This window comes from Cnephaeus nilssonii (genome assembly GCF_951640355.1).
Source record: "Cnephaeus nilssonii genome assembly, chromosome: 19".
Taxonomy (NCBI): domain Eukaryota; kingdom Metazoa; phylum Chordata; class Mammalia; order Chiroptera; family Vespertilionidae; genus Cnephaeus; species Cnephaeus nilssonii.
The window spans coordinates 17,168,837-17,194,706 of NC_137090.1; the positions used below are offsets into that span (position 1 = coordinate 17,168,837).

At 37.2% G+C, this 25,870-nt stretch overlaps 1 protein-coding gene across 4 annotated transcripts in view; it reads right to left on the reverse strand.

Annotated features, from left to right (window-relative positions):
• The window catches only part of CEP112 (centrosomal protein 112), a 310,297-nt gene that overhangs the window by 253,169 nt on the left and 31,258 nt on the right, over nt 1-25,870 (reverse strand). For 3 of the 4 annotated variants that reach the window (XM_079798269.1, XM_079798270.1, XM_079798271.1), the window contains 5 exons: nt 23,969-24,059; nt 22,112-22,189; nt 13,063-13,110; nt 12,727-12,804; nt 850-936 (listed from right to left, as the gene is read on the reverse strand). In XM_079798269.1, coding sequence (XP_079654395.1) covers nt 850-936; nt 12,727-12,804; nt 13,063-13,110; nt 22,112-22,189; nt 23,969-24,059 — 382 coding nt within the window. Of the gene's footprint in view, nt 1-849; nt 937-12,726; nt 12,805-13,062; nt 13,111-22,111; nt 22,190-23,968; nt 24,060-25,870 lie in introns of those variants that run through there. The other variant, XM_079798272.1, reaches the window with a different exon arrangement.

Below are 25,870 nucleotides of genomic sequence, written 5' to 3' on the forward strand. Positions count from 1 at the left end.
ATCAGTGCGCTCCCACAGCGGGAGCAGCCGCTCAGAGGGCGGGCCCACAGCTGCTCAGCTGACCGAGATGAGTGGCATTCCCACAGTGGGTCGGTCCCTACAGGCCACGCCCCCACCAGTGCACGAATCCGTGCACTGGGCCTCTAGTATATAGATATACAGGGTGTCTCAAAAAATGTATACACATTTTGAATAATTATTAATTCAAATGGGTTAAACCTGAAAGGAAAGAAATATCAATTGAGCTATCAAAAAAAATGTATGTGTATACATTTTTGAGGGGACACCCTATATATATCACTAATTTTTAAGAATCATTACTAAAATATAGTTTTGATTCAAATTCCATAGAGGATAACCATAAATTGATTATTTTTGCTGTGGCCATTAAGAAGAAAATTTTATTTTATTTAAAAATGCAGACTGAAACATGGGAAGGCATACGTATCGATGCGATCATGAAGAAAGAAGCCTACATTGTCAGTGCTCGCATGTGGTCGATACCAAACAGAGCTAAATCCAAGAGTTCCTTTTCAAACTAAAAGGGAAATTTTAATTGCCAAAAAGTGGAAAAAATATTACACCAAAACAAACTCTAGTATTTACAGTTGCACTAAGTAATGTAACCTATAAGAATATACATAAAGTTTAAAGATCAACTTTTGCTAGAATGTTAATTTATCAAATTACATTTATAACAGACTGTCATAAGTATGTATATCAGTGGATGGATGGATGATGGGTAGATAGATGGATGGGTAGGTGGGTGGATGGACAGATAAGGATCACAAGACCTAGACTCTTTCAAATATTCAATATTAATAAAAGAATAAATGGTATATATCCTACCTTCTGAACATCAGCATCATGTTTCTGTTGAAGTTTAAGCTTCTCTTCATGACATTTAGCTTCTATCATTTTGGTTTTCATGTCCAACTTCAAGGAAAATATTTTAAAGGTGTTAATAATTTGCTTTTCCCTTTGGCAAAAATACACAATTAAATTAAAATAACTCCGAATATGAAAGAGAATAGTATTTTTCCACTTTTACCCTATAGCTAAAGGTCTAGAAATCACATATATATACCAATATGTTGGTATTACTTCCAAACTAATTAAAAATCTTTCAAATAAGTTGTAACTGATGGGTAAGCTGACACTACTAAATATGGATCAATTATCCCTCCCCCAAAGAAAGTCATTTTAAAGTGTTATTTTGCTAGTATTTTGACGTTTATTATTTCCTATCAGAGGAAGACTCTATTTAACCGTTTTACTTTTTGCTTTTCCTATATCTATGTGCTCCTTTAAAAATACTTTTTACTGATGTGATAGTTTGAGACTGAACGTCCATAGATAAGGATAAACTAGAGGCCCGATGCACGAAGATTCGTGCAAGAATGGGCCTTCCTTCCCCTGGCTGCCAGCACTACCTTTGCTCTAGCCCAGAGCTGCCTTTCCGCCTTCCCACGCTGCCCAGAGGCCCGGAGCAGCTGGGGCGGTGCGGAACGCTTGCGGGTTAATTTGCATACACAGGCGCCGAGCGGCCAGGGACGCGATGACACAAGCATCCCGTCCCTGGCCGCTCGGCGCCTGTGCATGCAAATTAACCCGCCATCTTTGTTGGGTTAATTTGCATACTCACTCCTGATTGGCTGGTGGGCGTCACAAAGGTATGGTCAATTTGCATCTTTCTCTTTTATTAGTGTAGATGCATGTCTCTCTCCTGAAGTCATAGACCCTGATGCCCTCCAGACAGTGACTTCATCTCCTTTCGAGCACTCATTAACTCCCATCCTGCTCAAACCAATACCTAATGCACAATGTTTGCAGCAAAGCCAACGAAACTGTAACCAATACTTGTTGATACTAATATGTGTATTTTTGAATTGAAAGAATAGTAGTAACTGGTTTTAAGAACAACATAAAATTGGTTTTCTCAATTATAAAAGTATTGGACCACCTGGTTCCTTACTATTTAAAATAATATGCACATTAAAGTCTGACAGACCTCATTTCTAACTCTTGTTCTAATCCCATCCTATATAATAAAAGCCCAGCAACCAAACAGCGAAATGATCAGAATGACTGGTCCACCAGTCACTATGACGCGCACTAACCACCAGGGGGCAGACGCTCAACGCAGGAGCTGCCCCCTGATGGTCAGAGCACTCCCACAGTGGGAGCGCCACTCAGCTGCTGACCAGGATGAGCGGCGCTCCCACTGCGGGCCGATCCCTGCAGGCCACACTCCCCACCGGGCCTCTAGTTATGTATTAATTGCTGTGATCTTGGGCAAGTCACTCTGTTGAAATTTTATTTCCTCTTCTGCTAATTAAGGATAGCTATCCTTATGAATTGTGAAACATTTAATGATACCATTTAAGTAACTATACTAAGTACGATGTTTGGCGCAAAGCAGGTATACAGAATATCTTAGTCTATAACCTTCACAAAAGTTTTCTTTTAAAACATTAGGAATATGAAAAAAAATAATAAATAAATTTAAAAAAACATTAGGAATATGCTAGCAAAATATTTTCTTGAAAAATTTTAAAAATACACTTTATATTTTTTAATTACTGTTTCAAATATACAATGAATTTGAACTTACGGTAAACATGCATGATCACATCAACATACTAAAGTGAAATTTTAAAGTTTTACAAATAAAAGTTAATATAAATGATTCATGATTTTTAAATGTTATGAGTGTTGGAGAGAGAGACAGTCGTCCATTTACTCTGCAAAAGGAAAACAATTCTAAATCACAGGATGCTTCTTCCTCATTTTAGCAGAAAGGGGCCTGGGGGCCTAAGTCCATGTAAGGATCCTTAACAAAAGTTTTCTGGGGACTATTAAAAAGGAATCAAACAGAACTGGGAAGATATAGGAGAATTTATTACCATGCCTCGCTAACAACTTGTGAATACCTGGGCATCCAGATGATGACCAATAATGAATACAGAATATTTAAAAATCAATATACATACACCACAACCTATTTAAGATAACTTTTCTATGGAAGAGAACAGATAAGTACAAAACCTATACTATTTGGGGATAGAAAGAGTACATTTAATACAGACAGTCACATAAAATGGCTGAAAACATCATAAGCAATAAATTACATATTTATACTCTTGAACTTTAAAATGATAACGTCTCTGGGGTCAAAGTAAAAATTAGTTTACATATGAAGCCATTACCAGCCATTAGCACCACAAATTAAATTATCTATGAAATTAGTTAGCAGGAATATGGGTAAAAAACAAATAAGTTGGGAAAGGTAAGAGGAAATTGGGTGACCCACACAGTAATAGAACCTTAACACAAAGTGAGACAGAGGTATAGATGGAAAAATAGAGAAAATGGTACTAGCCACTTAAAGGCAAACATTCTCAAGCAACTAGAGATGCTATTACAACAAGGACAAACTATATTATGAACCAGCCTCTCTAAACAACACAAGAAAGTCATGGTGGCAGTGCAGCAGTAGTAGTAGCAGTAATAATACTAGTAGCATTAAGAGCAGTAGCAGCAGTAGCAGTGGTGGTATTAATAGTAAGTAAGTAAGTAGTAAGCAGCAGTCGGCAGGAGTTAGTAGTAGTATATAAGTAGTGGTAGTAGTAGTAGTAACAGCACAGCAGCAGTTATTGGTGAAGCAGTAGCAGGATCAGTAGCAACAGCAGCAAGAAAGAAAAAAACAACACAAGAAAACAACAATACCTGACTGATTATGTACCACATACAAAGCTCTGTTTCCAGCAATTCACATGCATTATTTCATGCAGTAATCCTCGCAACCTACAGAAGTGGGTCCTTTTACTCTCTCCATTTTACAGATAAGAAAACTGAAGTACAAAGAGGCACCTGCTCAAGGTCACATGGCCAGGAAGGTAGAGAGCCTGGATCCATACTCAGGGGCCTGGGTCCAGCTAATAAATGAAAGCTAAATACTGCTGAGTAGCTTTTAAATATGACGGCTCACCTATTCAATCATCTCAATATTTAAATGGAACTCAAACTAAAAAAGGAAGATGCTCTCTAATAAGTCACCTCAGGGTTTTAATAAGCAATGCTTGCCTGGGATAGAAAACCTGGCACCACCGGGAGGGGAGAAGGGACAGGCCGACGACCCCAACATCATTACATTATTCTAAAACACACATACTGGGGTTCCACTTTTATTTCCTAAGACCTCTTTTAATTTTTTAAATTAATTAAGGGCTCCTATCTTTTTTCGACCCATTAGGACTTCTCATTGTTTAAAGCCACATTTTACATCAGTAATATTTATTTGATAGATTTTTCAAAATCCCAAATAAGAGTTATGGTCAGAATTTGCTGTTTAAATATTTCAGCTTTCAACATAAAGTATCATTTTTTCCCTGCTTATTTTTTAAAAATATATTTTTTTTATTGATTTCCAAGAGGAAGGGAGAGGGAGAGAGAGATAGAAACATCAATGATGAGGGAAAATCATTGATCGGCTGCTTTCTGCGCACCCCCTACTGGGGATCAAGCCTGCAACCCAGGCATGTGCCCTGATCAGGAATCAAACTGAGACCTCCTGGTTCATAGGTTGACGCTCAATCACTGAGCCATGCCGGCCAGGATCCCTTCTTATTTTTAATAAAAAGTATTTCAGCAAGTATTCCATACTTTCTACTTCCATTTCTTCCTGTCCCTTCACTTTCTTTGTCCTTTATTAAACTGCAATCTCAAAGGTCACATGACGTCATTTTCATTTTTCAGCCAAAGGTCCTTTGATCACTGAATCAGGCATACGTCATCCTCTTGTCTTTAGAAGTTTGCCCTCCGACCATCTCCTTCCTTCCCTTGGCTCTGTGACTTGTGCTTGTCTGGTCCTCCACTCACCCTGAGGAAGGTTTCTCTACCTCCTCTGCATTGTCCAGTCCTTCTCCCACCCCCTAAGGCAGCATCTCCCAGGTTTAGTCCCAGAGTCATCTTCACCCTGTGTAAACATTTGCCTTTGGTGATTTTATCTGGAGTTGACTCTAATGTCCCATGGAAATGAACCATAAGTCTCCATTTGTAGGCCTCACATCTTAGGTTCCAGCCGCCTCCCACACAGCTCCCGTAGGATGAGCCTCTCCTACATCGAATTCAACAATCATCTACTACTTACCGTGAAGTCCCTTACCTGTGGCTCCTCCTTTTCCCTTACCCTCAGCATCCAATGAGTCCCCCATTCCATCCCAGCTCAGTGCCTCATCTCAGCCCCACTGTCACCACTCTAGTAGTTTCTCGTTCACCCTCACCCCAGCTATTAAACGGCCTCCTCAGTAGCGACTCCTCACACTCCAATCCTCTCCCTCCTAATCCAGCTGAGACACTACTGCCCAGCTACTTTTCTACAGCACAGCTGTGATACTGTCTCCTGGTCAAGCTTCAGTAGCTCCCTGGGCCTGGGGTTGGCAGCAACATCATTTCTGAGTTGGCCACACTCTCTCCCTTTCCTTTCGCCAGCCAAGTGGTCTATGGGCTTCAACTAAACGTGCACTTGGGTTTCCGCTTCCATGTCTCTCCTCTGCCTGCTAAAATCTCCCACGTGATTCAACTCCTGGCTCAAATGTCACTTCTTCCATGAAATCTCCCTCACACTCCCCAGACAAAAGCAATTCTTCCTTCCTCAATACACCTCATAACACTTCTTAGTCAATATCGCCCTACAGCCCAGCTGGCATGGCTCAGTGGTTGAACCAAGAGATCACAGTTTGATTCCCAGTCAGGGGACATGCCTGGGTTGTGGGCTCAATCCCAGTGTGGGGGGTGCAGCTGACAAATGATTCTCATCATTGATGTTTCTATCTCTCTCTCCCTCTCCCTCTCTCTCTAAAATCAATAAAAATATATTTAAAGTATCGCCCTACAGTAGATTTGCACTGTACTTTCTTTCCTTCCTTCCTAGAACCGAGACAACGCCACAGGAATAAAAGGCGTGTATGACAAGCCATGCGATGGATAGCCAACTGCTAAAGCAAAGGAATGAAACAGGATAGCTTCACTTTCTAGAGGGCATTCCCACAAGCTATTTCTGAGGGAATTAGAATTTCTGAAATTTCTGCTTAGAAAGACTTTAAGAAATGTTATTTACCAAAGTCCCCTGGGCCTCATCTTCTCTGAAGTTTGCACTTCAAAGAGTAGCTCTGAGGATGGACATTCCTACCGAATGAATCAAGCTGGTGAATGTGCTCACTTACTTATTATAAAAGCATTTCCTTGGGTTTAAAAATATCCAACTAACAGGATAACTAGTTAAATTTTAGGACAATGACCAATGTCACTGACTCAACCGAATATGCACAAACTTTAAATAAAGGGTTTTGGGGTTTTTAAGGAACACAACAATCTATTCACTGGGGTATCTGATATTTACTCCTACAGAAAAATGGATTTCTTATTCAAAATGCTACTTTTTACTATTAACAGTTTTGCACGTGTAAATTGCATTTAACATTTGTTACTGAATTTAGCAGAAAACAAAATATAATGGCCTAATGACCATTAATAAGCTTTTAAGGGAAAATGTACTAAAGTTATTTAGATGGACATCATCTGCACATTTTAAGTACCAAGGAACTTCCTTTCATGTTATAACAAAGAGTGAATATTGACCATCTATCTCAATCTTGTCAAAAGGGACAAAATGTACCAAAAAAAGCAGGATTAGAGAATAACTACAAACTGGTCATTTTTCTGATAATGTATAAACTGTAGCCATTGTAATTTTACTGAAATTTTTTTTGTTTTCCTTTATTTACTGTAACCACGTAGCAATAGAAAGGTCGAAAACATTACTGATGTCAGCCATCTGTACTGCCCAGCAGTTTCCAAAGCATTATCAGCAACACAACCGAATGATGTCTTCGCTTAGTCATACTTTCTTCCTATAGCTCAACAGTCACCCCAGCCAACTGCCGAAGAAACGCTTCGTAAAATCATCCTCACTTTACTCACTTGGATACCTAACTGTTACAATCATCTTTCTGGAGAATTCTGTTAGTTACTAGTCAGAGGAAATTATTGTATGTTAGTAATTAAGATTCTTCCTGACTAATAACTTCAGTATATCCTATTCTCAAAATGTTCATCTGTAATATTTCGTACTGCCGATTGTTATTCACCTTGCTGATTTATAGACACAGCAAACAAAAAAAAAGGCATCTATCTCTCTTGTTATCTTATCCCTGGGGTTTACAGATATAAGCAGTATTTGCTACTCTCCTAGAACTCGACACATTAAGGGTAGAAGTGATAGTTAATATACATAGTGCACGCTGGTTTGTTATTTTTAAATTTTGTCAAATATCATATACAAACATAATTTACATGAAACAAACATAATTAGATGGAGAGTTATTTTGTTAAATTCTCTGCACTTGCCAGTGTTCATTCCTTTTATTTAAATCTCTCCCCTTTTCTCACTTCTCCCATCAACACCTGCATGGTGTATTCCATAACAACAACCTAGCATATTTTCTTTGTGTATGTGTGCATGTGTGGTGGTTTTTTATTGTTGTTAATCCTCATCCAAGGCCATTTTTCTCCATTTATTTTTAGGTAGAGTGGTTGGGAGGGCGAGAGAGAGAGAGAGAAACATCGATGTGAGAGAGATACATCAATTGGCTGCCTCCTGCATGTGCTCTGACCCCGGCCAGGAATCGAGCCTGCAAATAAGATATGTGCCCTTGACTGGAATCAAACCCAAGATCCTTCAGTTCACAGGCTGATGCTCTATCTACTTAGCCAAACTGGCCCAGGCCAACCTAGCATATTTTCATGTCTTCTGCCATGCTCCCAGAATCATATACAAACGTGAACAGGAATGCTTACACCAGCAGGGGTTTTTGCAGCACACTGCTAGTGTCCCCAGATATCTACTTCCCTCTTCTTTCTTTGGGGCCCAATGGCCACCACCAAATATGAGCAGGGCACATGGTTGTATCATGACTGTGTGACTAGGTATGGTCAAGGGGAATGATAGGGTAGAAATGATTCTGGACATTTTAAAAAACAAAGTGGCTTTCTCTTTGTGCTCTTCCTTCCTGAAGGGTGGCATTTAAAGACAAGGTATTGGAGAGCAACCTACACCTCCGACCAGAGACTGACGCTGTATGCTGAGGACGGTGGAACTTCCCCTCTAGTCCAGGTCCCCAGTGACATCACTGAGCACAGCACTCCCTACACACTCTGATTGTTATGTGAGAGCTAAATAGATTCTCTTCTTCAAATCACTACACCCTTAGCAATACATAGTTTTTATATTATGTTTTGCATGCAAAAAAAAATATTTTCTGCATCTTGCTCTCTCTCTGAACATGCACTACCACATGGAACTCTCTCAAAAAATACCTGCTATAGTTTTATTCATTATTTTTCATTGTTGTCAATTATTTCTTAATGAGGAGAAAACAAAATTTATTCAACCATTCCCCTTAATGAATATTCACTTTATTTTCAGTGCTTTTCCACTACAAATAAAGCCACAAAAAATATTGTCTACATGCATCCTACAACTAGCCTTTGATGTCTACAGGATGGATTCTCAGAAGACATGCAGATGAGTCAATGGTAGATATACCTTCATAGATTTGACCCTCTAGTAAAGGTAGATTCATATTTCTACCAGAAGAGTAGATATCCATTACTACTCTAATTTGCATTTCCCTGAACACTACCCTGTCTTAGCTCCTTTCAGATGTTTTGGAGCCATATGAATATGTTTTTCTGTAAAATGGCCTTTCACAATTTGATCCATGTTTTGTCTGTCAATAAGTAAGACCTCCTGGTATGCTGTACACATTCATAGAATCTGTCCCAAATATTCCCCCAAATCTATGATTTTTTTTATTGATTGATTTTGTTTATAATATATTTTACCATAAAAAATTTTATTGCACTTGGTTAAATATTTCTATAATTTTCTTTATAGTTTCTGGATTTGGAAAGGTTTGAGGGTTAGAAAGGCCTTCCAATTCCTAGATTTTTTTTTTTTTTGCAAGATTTTTGTGTTGTTTTGAAACTTTTTGATTGGGCATTTGTAGGTTAAGTTTTTAGTACATCCAGAATTCACGTTTGTTTTGTTTTTAGAGGATGAAGACCCAGTTTTACTTTCTCCAGGTAAATGAAAAATTATACCAGCATCATTTATTAAATGTCTTTTCTCAATGTATTGATAATAAACTTGGTTATTAATTTTTTATTTTTACTGGGATTTATTTCTTGTAATGTCCTTTTGGTTTTGCTGTCAGGGTCTCCCCCATAAAATGAGTCAAAAAGCATTCCCTTCTCTATGATCTCAAAAAATATTTGTAATATTAGAATTAGTTCTTCCTTAAATGTTCCCTTATATAAATATGCACTTATAAAGGGAAGCAGGACACAAAAAAATATATAAAATTTAGTTCTAGTTATATGAAGTTCAAAATCTACTACAATAAAAATATTTTCATTTTTAAGGATGTAGGAATTGATGGTAAAATCAACTTTAAAAACAAAGGAGGGAAATTATCATCAGAAAAATCAGGATAGTAGTCACTTCTAGGGAAGATTGAAGAGAGTTATGATGGGGAGGGCCAGACAGCAAACTTTTGGGATACTGGCCATGATCTAACCCTTTCCTGTTTACAATGATATTCCTTGGTATAATTATTTTATTATATGTTGTGAGATTGTATATATCTGAATGCTACATTCACAACTGTTTTAAAATACCAGTTCTTTCATTTATTATGGATTTAATGACTATGGACTTAATTATCTTGGATTTATTTAAATTCTACATTTAACTAACAGATTCACAAAGGGAAAAAATGCCTAATTGGCATTACATGCAAGAAAGAAGCAACATCCCCTCTAAGGCAATAGGTGGGAACATTCAATATGGGTGGAGGTGAGGCTCAAAGGAAATGTCCTATTTTATTTCACAAAAGAGCAATTTCTACCAACTGCTCTCTAAAAACTGATGGTTGCTCTGAAAATTTCTCTCCCTCATTGTGTTGTGTATTCTTTCACTTTCAGTGACAACAGTTTTCCAAACATCTTAATCTATGTCAGAAATTTTTTTAAGGTTACTAAAAAAAAACACACCAACCTACTGCTTGATGATGCTCAGTATCACACAATCCTGTGATGTGGCTATCACAGGAAATGTGTCCGCAATTACAAAGACAAACAAGTCCAAGTATGTTTGTAAGTGAAGACTAGAGTTAAAATAAAGGATGGCTATCACTGAGCATATGTTTTTTCACAATGCCCCAAATAAACTGAAAATGTAAAGAACATCTTAAAATATTTTGTAGTTGTATATTTAGCCACCAAAATAAAACTACTATAATTCTTTAACTCTAATAAAATAATACTGCAAATATTACTCATTTAACATCTATGTATTTTCCACACAATTATAAATTTTAAGTGGAAGTTGTATTTTATAAAGTTTGATTTCTAACGGTTAATTATTTTAGGACTCTAAAATTTCAACAGAATTAAATCCTGTACTAACTGCTTCATGACCCAGATAAATTCTGTAAGGTATTATTCATTATCCCAAAGAAATATTTGGAAATACATATAAAGACAGAGATATAAGGATATTCTTCCCAGAGGTATTTATATTATTGAAAATTACAAACAATCTCAATACCTAACAATAGGAATAAGTTCAATTAAGTAGGCATATATCCATAATCTATATATATATATATAAGTCTAAGCGACCAAACGACCGGTCGACCAGTCGCTATGACACGCACTGACCACCAGGGGATGCTCAAGCAACAGGATCGGGCTCCCTCCTGACTGGAACAGGCCTGTGGGGATCGGGCTCCCTCCTGTCTGGATCTGGCCTGCGGGGATCGGGCCAAAACTGGCTATCTGACATCCCCTGAGAGCTCCCAGATTGCGAGAGGGCGCAGGCCAGATCAAGGGACCCCACCGGTGCACGAAATCCATACACTGGGCCTCTAGTATGAAATACAGACATTAAAAATAGATGCTTTGGAACCATATTTAATAGCATGAAAAATACTTGAAATATACAAAACAATATATACCAGTATAGATCTCAAATTTCTAAGAAAAAATATGTTTTAAGGACACAATGAAAATCTAAAAGACAATACAATGACATTTTACCACTGTTTTTATTTCCAGGTGTTAATTTTATATGTGATTTTATTTCCTTCTTTACAGATGTCTATAATTTCCAAAATTTCTTCAATAGAAATCCACATAAGCTATTTTTAAACTCATAAATACTACTTTAAAAGAAAGTAGAAACTAAGATAGTTCCCACATTGGGGCCACTCAGCATATACTTTCAAATATTCTAGGATGAAGAAACATTTTTTCAAATAAGTCAGAAATGACTATGTAATTGCACAAGGGTTATTTTAGCCAAAATGTACACAGACTATATTTTAAGATATGGAGTAAGTTGATGTTTACATGCAAACTTCTCAATGATGTCAAAATATTTTTATAGTATGCCAAAAAGAAAAACAAAAACATAAGGGTGTGGAAAAAATAAAACCACACACATTTAAAAAAAAATCTCTGATGCAACACATGATAACTGTAAATATTTTTTCTTTCAACACATATGTGGGTAGCATTGGTATGCTTACCCCTGACCCAAAATGTCATCATGAAGATATTATTTCATGAAAGACCAAAAAAATTTCAAAAAGCCACCACTTCCTTTCAATTATTTTATTTATTCTATGGTAAACAGCCTCAACAGTAAAAAAAAAAAAAAGTACAAAATAAAAGGAAAAATGGTTGGAAATGACTTGGAATGACATGCAAAAATAATTGACAATTATTGAAAAGGAAGAAACTCATATCAAGAGCTCAAAAGGAGGTGCATCTGAATATAAGAAATATTACCCTCAAAAAAGATTTTTTAAATATTTCTTTTTATTTCACCATATTTTTTTAAACACTAGGATTGCATTACGGAAAAAACATCCAGCATGCCTTAAATTGGAGCTACAAAACAACAGACAGAATATTACTGAGTTCAAACCTATATAATTTGATTAGCCAATGTCACCCCAATAAAGTCAATAAGAAAAGAATATTATTGAGATCAGCAGTAATAATTATACCAGACGGACTTTTTTTTAAAGAGCCCTCTTCCTCCATCACCAACCAAAAAAATAAACTTTCATGCCTATGATATTGTTTTAAATATCTAAGAAAAAAGTCAATGCCTTTTGTGATAGTTTATAAATAGGGTGGTAAGAAAACTTTATAATATTGAAAATAACCAAATTAAAATTAAATTTGAGAAATTTTTAAAAGCATCCATGCCCAGCTGGAGTGGCTCAGTAGTTGACCTATGAACCTATGACTGGGAATCGTCACAGTTCGATTCCCAGTCATGGCACATGCCCAGGTTGCAGGCTCAGTCCCCAGTGGGGGGTGTGCAGGAGGCAGCCAGTTGATCAATGATTCTCTCATCATTGATGTTTCTATCTCTCTCTCCCTCTCGCTTCCTCTCTGAAATCAATAAAAAAAATATTTTTAATGTAGAAAGACAAACCCTGCCTACTTTACATCATTACTTCATATGTGTACCAAAGACAACCTCTTCCTACCATGCATCATTATTCTAACTAAACCTGAAACCTCGTATTATACAAAATATAAAAATAGTGTCAATAATTAGGCATATAAAAAATATCTCAGTCCTACCTCTTTCTCATGCATTCGAGACAGTAAATGATCCTCATGGAAACTGCTGGATTTTCTCAGGCTGAATTTGGGAGTCATCTGTTGAATGAGTGAGAGTTATTCAATACATTTTCAGGCATGGTTTATCCTAAACCCCCAAGTAAACTTCTAAATTGCCTAAAGTTCATGCCAAAATGATGCCAACACTGGAGAAAAAAATTATCCACTTCCAAATGATAGGATTCATAAGACAATTATGCTTTATAATGTGGAGCTAGACTATTTTTTGTAAATGACTTGATTATTTTATTTAAAATTATCTGTCTGTAGGAAAAGTCCAATGGAATTCTCACCTACCAGAGAAACTGGGATAGGCTTCTGTCTCAGGTACCGAGGATTTTCTATCTGAAATTTTAAAAATAAGGACTTAGTAATTTTTGAGTTTTAATTATTATTTGATAAAGTACAAAATTAAGCTACTTTATGAAAATGTTTTATATATGTCTTAATATTTAGCTTGTTTTTTAGAATGGCTATTGCATAATCCATTTTTAGTGGCCCACTAACAAATGAAATACAAAGCATAACCTCTGCAGACACAATTGTACTTTCATGATCCTCACGCAGCCTATGTTTTTGAATAGTCTCAATAATGTAAAAATGCCAATTCTCATTAACTTGATGTAGTGATTGATTTACCCAAACCAATATCTAAGTAGGGTTTTTTGAAAACTTAAGAAGCTCATTATAAAATATGCATAAATAAATAATGGGACAACAAGAAGAAAGACAAACCTGAAGAAAAAGATCAAGGTGGTGTGACATAATAAAACTACAACAATGAAGATAAGTCAGTGGAACGAGGAAGTACCAGAAACTCAAATACATATGAGCATATTATTCATGAAAGATATAGCATTGCAAATTATTGAGAAAATTGGGATGTGTTCAACAAGTAGAAGAAAATAAGATCAGATCCCTTCCTCACACCATATATAATAATTTCCAATGGGTTAAATACTTATAATTAAAAGCAGAACTTTCAGAAGACAATCTAGAAGAATGACTTTATGGCCTTGTAGTAAAGAAGATTTCTTTAAAAATAAACCAAAAAAAGCATAAGCAAAAAATTTTAATAAATTTAATAATTTTAAATAAGAACTTCTCTCCAAAAAAGATATCATAAAGTGAAAAGATAAATCATAAATTAGGAGGAGATGTTTGCATGAATGCTTTGTCTCTAAAACATATAAAGAAAGTCTTTACAATTTTAAAAAGAACAACCCATTAGAAAAAAAATGGGAAAAACTTGAGACAGTTTCACTGATGAAGAAATTTGAATGACTAGCAAACATGAAAATATGCTCAATCTGTTTATTTTAAAAAACATAAAGTAATACCACAATGTGATAGTATTTTACCACCACCAGACTGGCATATATTAAAAATTTGACAATAAGAGTATTCCAGATGTGGAGCACTTCCAGTAGGTATATAAATGAGTATATGTACTTTGGGAAACATTCAAGTAAGACAATAAAATCAACTTAAATATCATACTAGAGAAAGAGGCATATTCTTTAGCAAATAACATTGTACTATATATACTTAGCTGTTTTAAAAATAGAGGCAGCAAAGGTTCAGCAGGCAGCAAAGTGCACTCGATAAATATTTATTGTTTGAAGGTGTACATATGAAAAGTAAATAACTATTCTCTATTTTCGGAATAGAGAAAACCAGCATAGAAAGTTAAGTTCTTCAAAGATACATGTAAATCTGAAAATACATAAACCTCTAATTCATGAAGGAGAATTAAATTTAAGGGGGAAAATAAAGGAAGAGGAAAACAGGGAATTCTCAAAGATGCTCAAGCTCCAATTAAGCTTAAAATTTAAAACCAAAAGCCAAAAAAACCATTTGTGACTTATTTTTACTCTACTCTACATTTACAAGCAGGATACAAAATACTGGTTTAGCTGACTACAATGTGGCCTTTCAACTATGCAGTAACTCCTAGTTCATGCTCTTCATCTTTAAAAGCCATTAAACACAGAAGTTAAGGACTCACTCTGTTACCATAAATTTCATTTTTTCAATGGACCAAGAAAATAGAAAAAAAAACAAAAAGAGAAAATCTATTCTAGTATTTAAAAGCAACAACAAACACTGTGAACAAGGACAAATCTTCTGTTGTTATTCATTCATAATACACTGAGTTTGTCTCATGACTACTTTTAATATGTAATGAGAATTATTCATAGCAAAGCATGTTCTTGAGTCTATTTGGGAAAAAGAACACTCTACTTTCTGATTTTGTAACAGCAGCCAGATGTGCTTTGAAGTTATGTTCCCACTTTGTAATCCACAGTAACAGGGACTTGAAGCAATCTGTAAACAGTCTTAACATTTACTTCTTCATGCTCTTTTAGAAAACTTCTTGTTCTCTCATAATACCTCAAGAAAGAACACCACAATAAAGAATGTCCAAAATGGGAGATAAAAAAGGACTTATGTGAAACATTAAAGTCTAACAAAAATACAGAAAGCAAAGCTAAAAATAATTAAGTTCCAATAGCATGAGGAACCACATGACCGAACATTTCTTGTTTAAGAAGCAAATAGAATCACAATAATAAAATATAGAATAAGTTAAACTAAACATAAATACAGACATCTGAATGCTCTCTAATGAAAGCTGGCTTTGACGTTTTATTTTGTTTAGTTCTTTAGCAGATTCGTTTGTTCGGTTACGAAGGGTTCTGTTAGTTTGTTTCTTCAAATTATTCGGGATTTGGTCAAACTCACCAAATACCCCCTTATAGACTAATGTTAATCAAATAGAGATGGTGTATGGTTCCAGAAAAATAGAAAGACATTTTATATGGTATTTTGGCTGTCTTAGAGGAAAGGACATTAACAGAATAGATACAACACCCTAAAATAAATGTTTTTAAGTCATAGCATCAGTCAGAGAAGCTGCCAAAACTCTTGCATAAAATAAGCTCATTCCTCAATGCTAAATCAATTATGCCCCAAAATAATGTTTTTTAAGTCAATATTTTGAAACTTGAAAAACATTTTTCACAGGAATAATACTACAAAAGGAGGCTAATTCATTGGCTTACTCACATTTCAACAAACACTTAATGAGCACAAATAAAATACAAATATCAAGACACAGTCCATTGACACAAGGAAAAGTAAATAAGCCAAAGAACAGAATAGAAACAGACATGTCCTGTCACCTGATTTATGAGACAAATAATACTGCAGTGCAGCTGGAAAAGAATAGTCTTCTCAATAAATGCAACTGTCCAAGTGACAAAAACAAATCCTAACTCCATATCTTACAATATACACAATACCATCTCCAGATGGTATGTAGATCTAAATAGAAAAAAATAAAATAATAGTGCTACTAGAAGAAAACATAGGAGAATATATTCAGGCCCTTAAGATAGTCAAAGATCTTAAATAGAACCCAAAATAGCACTAAATATAAAATGATGAGAAAACAAACTGCATTAAAATTTTAAGTTTCTGTTCATCAAAAACACCAGAAAGAGAATGAAGGAAAGCAACAAAGTGAAAGAAAATATTTATAACACTATATTCCAAAAGGACTCTAATCTAGGATATATACAAAGTTCATACATATTGATAAGAAAAAGACTGACAACTCAACAGAAAAATTGGCAAAGCCTTAAGTAGACACTTCAGTCTGAGATACTATCCAAACTGTCAATAAACATATTAAAAAGTATCTAACTTTATAAGTCATCAGAAAATGCATGTTAAAAAAACACACAATGCAATGTCAGTAACCACTCTTGAGAATCCTATCTAATAAAAGAGTAATATGCAAATTGACCATACCTCCACCACACCCACAAGCCACACCCACCAGCCAATCAAGAGCAAGTATGCAAATTAACCCAACCAAGATGGCTGCGGCTATGGAGCGAACAGGAGGCTTGGGTTTCCCTGGCGATGGAGGAAGCCAAGCTTCCTGCACACCCTGGCCAGCCCAGGCCTCTGCTCAAGGCTACAAAGTTTCAATTATAGAAGATAAGTAAATCCCAACAAAAATGGCTGCAGCCACAGAGCCAGCAGGGCCTCCGCTTGGGTCGCCGGGGGGGCGTGGCCGGCCTGCAAACCACCAAAGGCCTCTCACCCAGGCTGCCCCACGCCCCAAGGGAACCCCCACCCTGATCCAGGACACCCTTCAGGGCAAACCAGCTAGCCCCTACCCGTGCACCACGCCTCTATCCTAATAAAAGAGTAATATGCAAATTTACCATCACTCCAACACACAAGATGGCTGCCCCCATGTGGTCAAAGATGGCTGCCCCCATGTGGACACAAGATGGCCACCACAAGATGGCCAGCAGGGGAGGGCAGTTGGGAGGGATCAGGCCAGCAGGGAGGGCAGTTGTGGGCGATCAGGACAGCAGGGGAGGGCAGTAGGGAGGGACCAGGCCTGCAAGGGAGGGCAGTTGGGGGCAATCAAGCCTGCATGGGAGGGCAGTTAGGGGTGACCAGGCCGGCAGAGGAGGGAAGTTGGGGGCGACCAGGCCTGCAGGGAAGAGCAGTTGGGGGGGGGGCAGGCCTGCAGGGGAGGGCAGGTAGGGATGACCAGGCCTGCAGGGGAGGGCAGTTAGGGGCAATCAGGCTGGCAGGGGAGTGGTTAGGGGGTGATCAGGCTGGCAGGCAGAAGCAGTTAGGGGCAATCAGGAAGACAGGCAGGCAGGCAGTTGGGAGCCAGCAATCCTGGATTATGAGAGGGATGTCCGACTGCCCGTTTAGGCCCGATCCCAGGATCGGGCCTAAACGGGCAGTCGGACATCCCTCGAGGGGTCCCAGATTGGAGAGGGTGCAGGCTGGGCTGAGGGACACACACCCCCGTGCTGAATTTCGTGCACCAAGCCTCCAGTCTATCTATATATATAAAAGCCTAAGCAACTGAACAACTGAACAACTGAACAACCCATCGACTGGTGGCTATGATGCACACTGACTACCAGGGGGCAGCCACTCAATGCAGGAGTGCCCCCTGGTGGTCAGTGCACTCCCATAGCCAACCTCCCATGGCCCTGATCAGCCCCAATCGCCAGCCAGGTCGAGGGACCCCACCTGTGCACGAATTCGTGCACCAGGCCTCTAGTATATATATAAAAGGCTAATGTGCAAAGTGTCCCCGCAGGAATTCAATAGGGAAACCGGGAGTTCTATCACTTGCTATGAAAGTGCACTGACCAACAGGAGGCGGTGTGGAATGAAGGAAGGCCCTTGCTTGGAGCTAGCAGCTGGGAAAGGGAGGCCCCAGCTGTCAACCAGAAGGAAGGCCCCAATCGTCCCTGATTGCCAGCCAGGCCTAGGGACTGTACCTGTGCACAAATTTCGTTCACTGGGCCTCTAGTGGCTACATATTTTTAATTAAAAATAATTAACTCACACCCAACTGGCATGGCTCAGTGGTTGACCATCGATCTATGAACCAGGAGGTCACAGTTTGATTCCTGGTCAGGGCACATTCCCTGGGTTGCAGGATCAATCCCTAGTGTGGGGCATGCAGAAGGCAGCAGATCAATGATTCTCTCTCATCAGTGATGTTTCTATCTCTCTCTCCCTCTCCCTTCCTCTCTGAAATAAATAAAAATATATATATTTTTAAATAATAATAATTAACTGACGACACCAAGTACGGAACAGGAACTGGCACACACTGCTGATGAGGATCAAAGTGGCACAAGCATTCTAGAAAACAATTTGGCAATATCTACTGTATCAATTGGCTTTTTGCTGCATAACAAATCACTCAAACCTTTGTGGCTTCAAACTACAACCACTGGATTTAGCTCCCAATTCTGTGGGTCAGCACCTTGGGCAGCCCCTGCACTGGAAGGGCTCATCTCACTAGACTGACAGCAGCCCTGGGTGACCAATGAGAACAGTTCTCAGTAGGCCACAATGACAAAGGCACAGGGAGTAGAATTGCCAGGCCTCCCACATTCCTCCGGGAGAGAGTAAGGGAGCATCTCCAGTTGCTGATGCCCTGCAGGTGCTCCCTTGACCACAATGGGGAGGTTCACTCTTCATGATAGACCCTGGGGTGCTGTCCACCCTCCAGAACTCCCTGAGGGATCTGGAGAAGGCACTCCTGCTGACCTCACCCTGCTCTTTCCCCCCACTTCCTGTCCTGAGAGCTCTCCCTGCACAAACCCCCCATCCTGGGTCCTGTTCTCTCAGCTGTGCTTACAGGGACCTAGGGGGTCTACTCAGAGTCCTCACTGTTCCTTTGCTCCTGGTGAGAGTGAGGCTCTGCAGTCAGCGCAGGACCCAGGGTGGGAACTGGGATATAAAGCCCAAGAAAGTCCTCCCTATGGCTCCTCACCCCATCCTCAGAAATAAGGTTTATATAAAGAGAGTTACGCATGAAACATATATAATAAAGTATATTAACAAAGCAAGAAAGCTTTCCAAAAACTAAAGGTTAAAAAGGTTAAAGAGTAAGAAAAAATAATACAGGAAGAAAATTTAATTGCTAGTCTTAGTATATAAATCTCTACTTGAAATATGTATTCCTAGAAAAAAATATTAACACACTCCTGGAAAAAGAAAGAATAATGGTATTTTTAACATAAACTAGAAAATTCAAATTCCAGAACATCTAATGCATCAGAATGAAGGTATTGTCAGTCACACTAGAAATATAAAAACTTACCTTTGTATACAGCACAAAAATTAACCAGTTGGAAGAAAGGAAAAAATATTCCGTGGCATATTCTCATACAAACTAAATCCAAGGCAAAATCTAAGCCTTTAATACACTGGACACTTGAATTATTCTACTGTGATCAAGAGATACATAGCTCAGCCTGATTAATGCATGTATGTTATAAATATATAAAAATACAAGACTTTCATATTTTATACTGTTAGTGCATTCTTTGAACAATAAAATGTGAAGCAAAACCCCAGGCAGGCCTAGTTTTAAGGCATTACCTCAAAATATTTTAGATGCTTTCTTTTCATTTTATTATACATTGAAAATTTTAATCCTCCAAACAGTTAAGTAATCATGAAAAGTCTTCCATGTGCTAAGAAATGTACATCAAAAGTTTCAAATGGCTGAGGGCAAAGGCAAGTTTAAAAGACCCAGAATTTTGTTTTTCACTTTGATATTGCCTTCTGGCAAAAAGAATTTGTCTTTCAGAGGGATTTCCTGTGCTCTTCTCCCATGCTGGTAACTTAGACCACTTCTCCAATACCCTCAAACATGAAAATGTTTTTTTTTTTACTTACTATTCCCCTCGTGACCCATTCTGCTTCTCCCTTCTCTGTCATTAATGTACTTCAAAATCACTGAGATTCATGTAGCTTAAATTCTTATCCATTTCCCTACCCTCCAATCATGGCTACTGCCTGAGCCAGGCATCCTCACTTTGTGCTCCCACCCAGCCTCCTCCTTTTAACTACTAGGGCTGTTCAGCCTCTGGGTACAACTGCCCCTCTAACAGAGGGACTAAGACAGAAGACTCCCGCCCTGAGTCTCATGAAGCTCCAAACTTTGAACTCCCCAGTTATCGTACCGTCTCTTCCAACTCCATGAGTTTAAAACAAGCTTTTAAACCCCTAAACTGGATTCTCCCATTGGACAATCAATTAACTGATGGAGAGCCAACATTCCCATTTCCTGAAGCCTTTGGGTGCCCTTCTGTGCAGCCTACCACTCAGTCAGTAAGCATTCTGTATTTTCTGTGAAACGGGCTTCCTTCCTGCACTTTCCATCCTGCACTTTCCATCTCCACTGAAGTCACACTAACGTAGAGTTCATTGCGAACATCTACAAGATGATTGGTTCCCTCTCTCCATTTCTACTCACATCCACCATAACCTTCATAATGCCACCTAATTGATTTTCCTAAAGCACATTAAGCCCATCATTAGAAAGAAGGGTTTGGGTTTTTTTTTTAAATAATAATTCCTAATGTCAGTAAGAAGTGAGAAATAGACAATCCCATACACTGCTGGTTGGAAAATAAATTGGTATAATACGCCTTCTGGGCCTAAGAAAGCAACTGAATATGTATAAAATGACTCTTCTAAGTAATTTTAGTGCAGTATTACTCATATTAGCAACAAACAGGTTGCAGCCTGAATGTCCAAAAATAACTGAATGCTTAAATAAGTTATGGAATATCCATCCAAAAGAAAAATTAGTGCTACCATTAAGATTCATGTTTACAGAACTATTATAAACTTAAACCAAATTTAAAATAGCACTTAAATATAACTGCAATTTTGTTTAAATTTTAATTTTATAAACACACACAGAAAAAAAGAAATATACATAAAACAAAATGTTACATCTCTCGGTGTTATGATTTTAAAACAGTTTACTCCTCTCATTTTCTGTATTTTTCAAATGTTCAAATTACAAATTATTTTTATAGTAACCAAGTATGACAAAAATTGTTTTAAATCCCTTTTTATTTCCTCAAAGCATTTTAACAGCAAATATGTAAAATGGAATGTGAGGGGGTGGGGTGGAAATAAACCTCCTGCCCAGAGGTCAGGGTTCGATTCCCTATCAGGGCACATGCTCAGATTGCAGGCTCGATCCCAGTAGGGGGCGTGCAGGAGGCAGCCGGTTGCTGATTCTTATCACTGATGTTCCTATCTCTTTCTCCCTCTCTCTTCCTCTCTGAAATCAATAAAAATATATTTAAAAAATAAAATAAACCTCCTGGGCTTCCTAATGCCTAAAATTTAAATGCTAAACTTCTCAATTTAGCATTCAGAGCTCCCATGCAATCCAGCTGCTAATGTTACTCCCCAACCCCCACATATACCCTAGGAACTAGTCATGACAGTTCACTTACGGTACACAGCACCCGTTCTTCATGCCTATTTCTGCCTTGAATTCCTAGCTCTGTCCTCCCCAACCATCCAAGTACATTCATGCTCCCAGACTCTGGATATGAAAACTGCTATTCATGATGGCAGCTCATCCATGAAGTCTCCCTGACATTTTTTTTTTTCAACCCAAATGCCCTTGCTTTTCCAACTCCTCCCTTCCCTCCCCTCCACCTCAATATTCTACTATCTAACTCATTTTGGTGTTTTATCATATGCTATCTTAAATTATTATTTTACTATTTATGTGTATGTCTCATTTCCCCAACAAAAATGGCAGCTGTTCAGGGGCAGAGACTATGTTATGCTTGTTTGGAATGTTATTTCTCTTTCCTGCGCTCACAGTCCTTCCTGGTGTTAACACAGTACTTGACATCTAACATCCAATACTAGTCACTGAATAGAATTAAATTAGTTCAGATGTTTTTTTCAAATACTATGATTCTTCCACATGTATATACATACATAAAACAAATACTTGTTTTACCCCAAGATTCCAACTATTAAGGCGAGCTTCGATGTCGCTGTCATCCAAAGAAACAGCAGATTTTTTCAAATGAACTTCCTGAAATACAAAAGAGAAAAAGAAGGGATGAAGGAAAGAGGGAAGGAGGGAAGAAATAAAAGAGAAAAGGAAGAAGGTAAATAAGGGAGGGAGAGCAGGGAAAAGGGAGGGAAGAAGACGGACAAAATGTGTCATTCAGAGCAGTGAGAACTTTGTGAGCTTTTTTGGTAGTGCTATATTGCCTCAGAGAAAAGGGTTATGTTACAATTGAGCTGGTTTTCAGTTCTAAGTAATGACTGTTTATTACATCTGCTTAGGGCTATGAGATGCCTTCACAATATATTCACACAGTAACTAGATTTCAAAAAAAACCATCAAAAGAATATTTTAAAAATTAATCCAGACTCTTCTCTTTAAGTTCTTTTACAGAAAGTTTTAATTGTGGTATACCACAGTAGCTTTAAAGGGGGATGGGGAGACACTTGAAAAGATGAATTATTTACTCTCGTTAAAATTAGTTAACAGGAAAGTTTGTGCTGATGTCCAAGAAACTCTTTGTTCTTAAATTAATTCTCATTCATACCCTGAATATAAAGAGAAATAGGCTTTGAATTCACATCACAAAAACACAATTACAGTGATTTTTTACTTTTTCAAAAAAGTAGAGTTCCATGCTTTTTTTCACCTCCCATGTAATTTATTAAATTACATATTTATCAAACCAGATTGAAATTATAATTAACTGAGGATAGCCTAAGATCAGTGCCAAAAATGAACAATGATCCGAAAGCGCTAAAAACTTAGAAAAGTCCATCTGTGTAAAATAACAGTGTATATTCTACAATACAGCTAAAAAAATGTATTTTGAAATTAAATTAGTTGATACAGTATTTTCATGCTTTCAGAAAACCTCATTAATACAAATAAACCTATTTACCTATGGTCATTTAAGTCATCTGAAGTGATGAAAACAAAAAGTTGTTTGCTATATATTATATTAAAATTAATTATTGCTTCTATCATTGGTCCCCTTTTTATTTTTATAAGAATGTCTTAAGAAAATGTACCTGCTTTATTTTGAGTAAATATAATGATTGATAATAAACCCACAAATATTTAAAATGTGCTCCCCTTTATATTAAAATATTTTTGAAAGTTCCAAATTATCACTGGAGAAAATGCAAGGAGTTATGTTCAGAGCAATATGTGCTAAAACAGTCAGGCATCACTCGGGATATTCTTGAAACTAAAAGTCTTGCAACCCAAGACAAGCCAGAGTTACACAAAGACCCTAGTAGGCAGGCAAGGTCCTTCCCTTCACACAGCTACCTGCAATGCTCACTGGTACCTTGTTCAAACTAAATCTATGTTATTTATGCAATTGATTGCATCTATTGCAATTAGATGCAAGAGAGGTATTCATAGGTCAAGATATAAACAGTTCACTTCATCAGGAAGGCAGTATCTCCTATATCATTACAAGTTAATCCCAATTTCTTAAATTTATGACAACTGTCTCATTATTTTTATACATACACTGAATAAAAAAAGTAAAAAACAAACAAAAAAACCCCTAAAAAACGAATAGCTTTCCGAAGCTATTCTTTGATACACAAGAAAAACGACAGACTGATTAACATGATGCCTTAGAATTACTGAGAAAGCAGAAGGAACAGTGTGGAATACACCAAACACACCATTTCTTTGACATCAGGATGGTCACCAAAACTTTCAGTACTTATTTGCTATTTCTAAGTCATCGTTGGAACTTTAACAATATGAAACTAAAAATTTGTGGAGTTAAAGCAACAAACAAACAGAAGTAGAATCTGATCTTACACAACTCTTTTGGTTAGGATGTTGTCCGTCTTCTCTGTAGGTCGGACTCCTAGAATGTGATGTCCTTTGGAGTTTCGCAGTGTACTGTTCCCTATGGACAGACCAACACAGTAACAATCAGAACTGGGGTAATCGGAGGACATGGGAATTTTCACATCTAAGCTTACCAAGTTTTCTTGGGATGAGATGATTATTTACATTAACAATGATGTTTCAGTAGCAAAGCAAAATCTAAATAACTTGTATTTGTCACATTTTATTTCATTTAAACTATAAATAAGATGTCACCTAAAAGCCATACTTGCTTACAAACAAATGTGATCTTTAAGTAGGACTATAATAAACTACATGTATTTAAAATGTTCTCCATTTACCTTACCCTAAATGTAGGAAGAGAAAAAAATAAAGCATATATTCTTAGATAATTCTTTTAAAAGGTTAGCAAGTTTTGTGGAATTCATGTTCCATATCAAGATGAAACCCAAAAATATATAAAATAACAAAACTTTTATGTAGCTGAAAGTCTGAATTAATTTGGAACCTTGTCAGAAACCACAGATAAATCAAAGTCTTCAATTTAAAAATGCACCATGTCGCCCTGGCCAATGTGGCTCAGTTGGTTGGCATCATCCTGTACACCAAAAGGTTACTGGTTCAATTCCTGGTCAGGGCACATGCCCAGGGTTTCATGCTGGAGGCAGCCAATCGATCTTTCTCTCCCTCTCTCTCCCTCTCTCTCTCACTCTCTCTCTCCCTCCCTCCCTCTGTCTCTAAAAATCAATAATAATAATAATAATAATAATAATAATTAAATTTAAGTGCACCATGTTAATTCAGGTAAAATATGATAAGTACAACATGTGTAGGAAAATAACTTGAACAAAAAGATTTTCTCCAATGTAAAACATAATATAAAAATACCATTCTCAATTTCTACCCTAGCCTGGAGTCTCTCATACACTTTTACTCACATTGCTTCAATGAAAGTTCCATGACTACAAATATCTGTTCTCTGAACAGCTGCTTCAATATTTGTGAAATGGAAACTAACCATTATATAATGAATTAAAGTCACTAACTTTCAACCATAAGCCATGTCAAGATTTCCTTCACAAACAGTGAGCTGTACTAAGTATTCCAAAAAGATAAAATAGTAATCAAAATGACAAGACTACAATGAAAGTGTTTTTTGGTAGTAACTCTAATAAATAACATTCCTTAGACTAGTTACGAAATAATTTAGAATGTCTGGGAAAGCCATTTTCAAAAGAGCTATCCATTTTGTATACCCCTACTCAATATCCCCATAGCCAAATAGTTAAAAATAAATGAAAAAAGTAAAAAAGTATTTGAAAATAATCTCATCAGCCAATGTGCTAGAGCTGATAGAAGCATTTAATACTCAGTGTGGCAAGAGGCAACCTGATATATCAAACTAAGCAATGGCCTGTTCTTCTTTAAGAATAGATTAAACAGTCATAAAAAAGAGCTATAATTAAAAATTGAAAAATGCTTAAATATTAAAAGTAATTCTTCTCATAGAAAATATTAATAAAAAGAAGAACTGAAACATTTATTCATTTATTACACAGGGTGCATACATAAAACAACACAGCCTTTTACCTCACTTGTAGCATCCTCTGTACCAATCTTCCTCTTTCCCATCACAATAAATTTTCAAAATAAGTTATTGGGTCCATGCCCTAACCTGCCATATACTCTCCAATCAACAATTTGACTTCCACTCACCCTGAAAGTGCTGTATGTAAAGTCATCAATGATCTCCTAGTTGCTCAAGCAAATGAGTCATAAATGTCCTTACCCTCCCTAGTTAATCTCATCAAGGCATGAGGGACAGTGTTTTAAAGCTGCCACAGAACCATTCTGCCCTGGTTCTCTCCT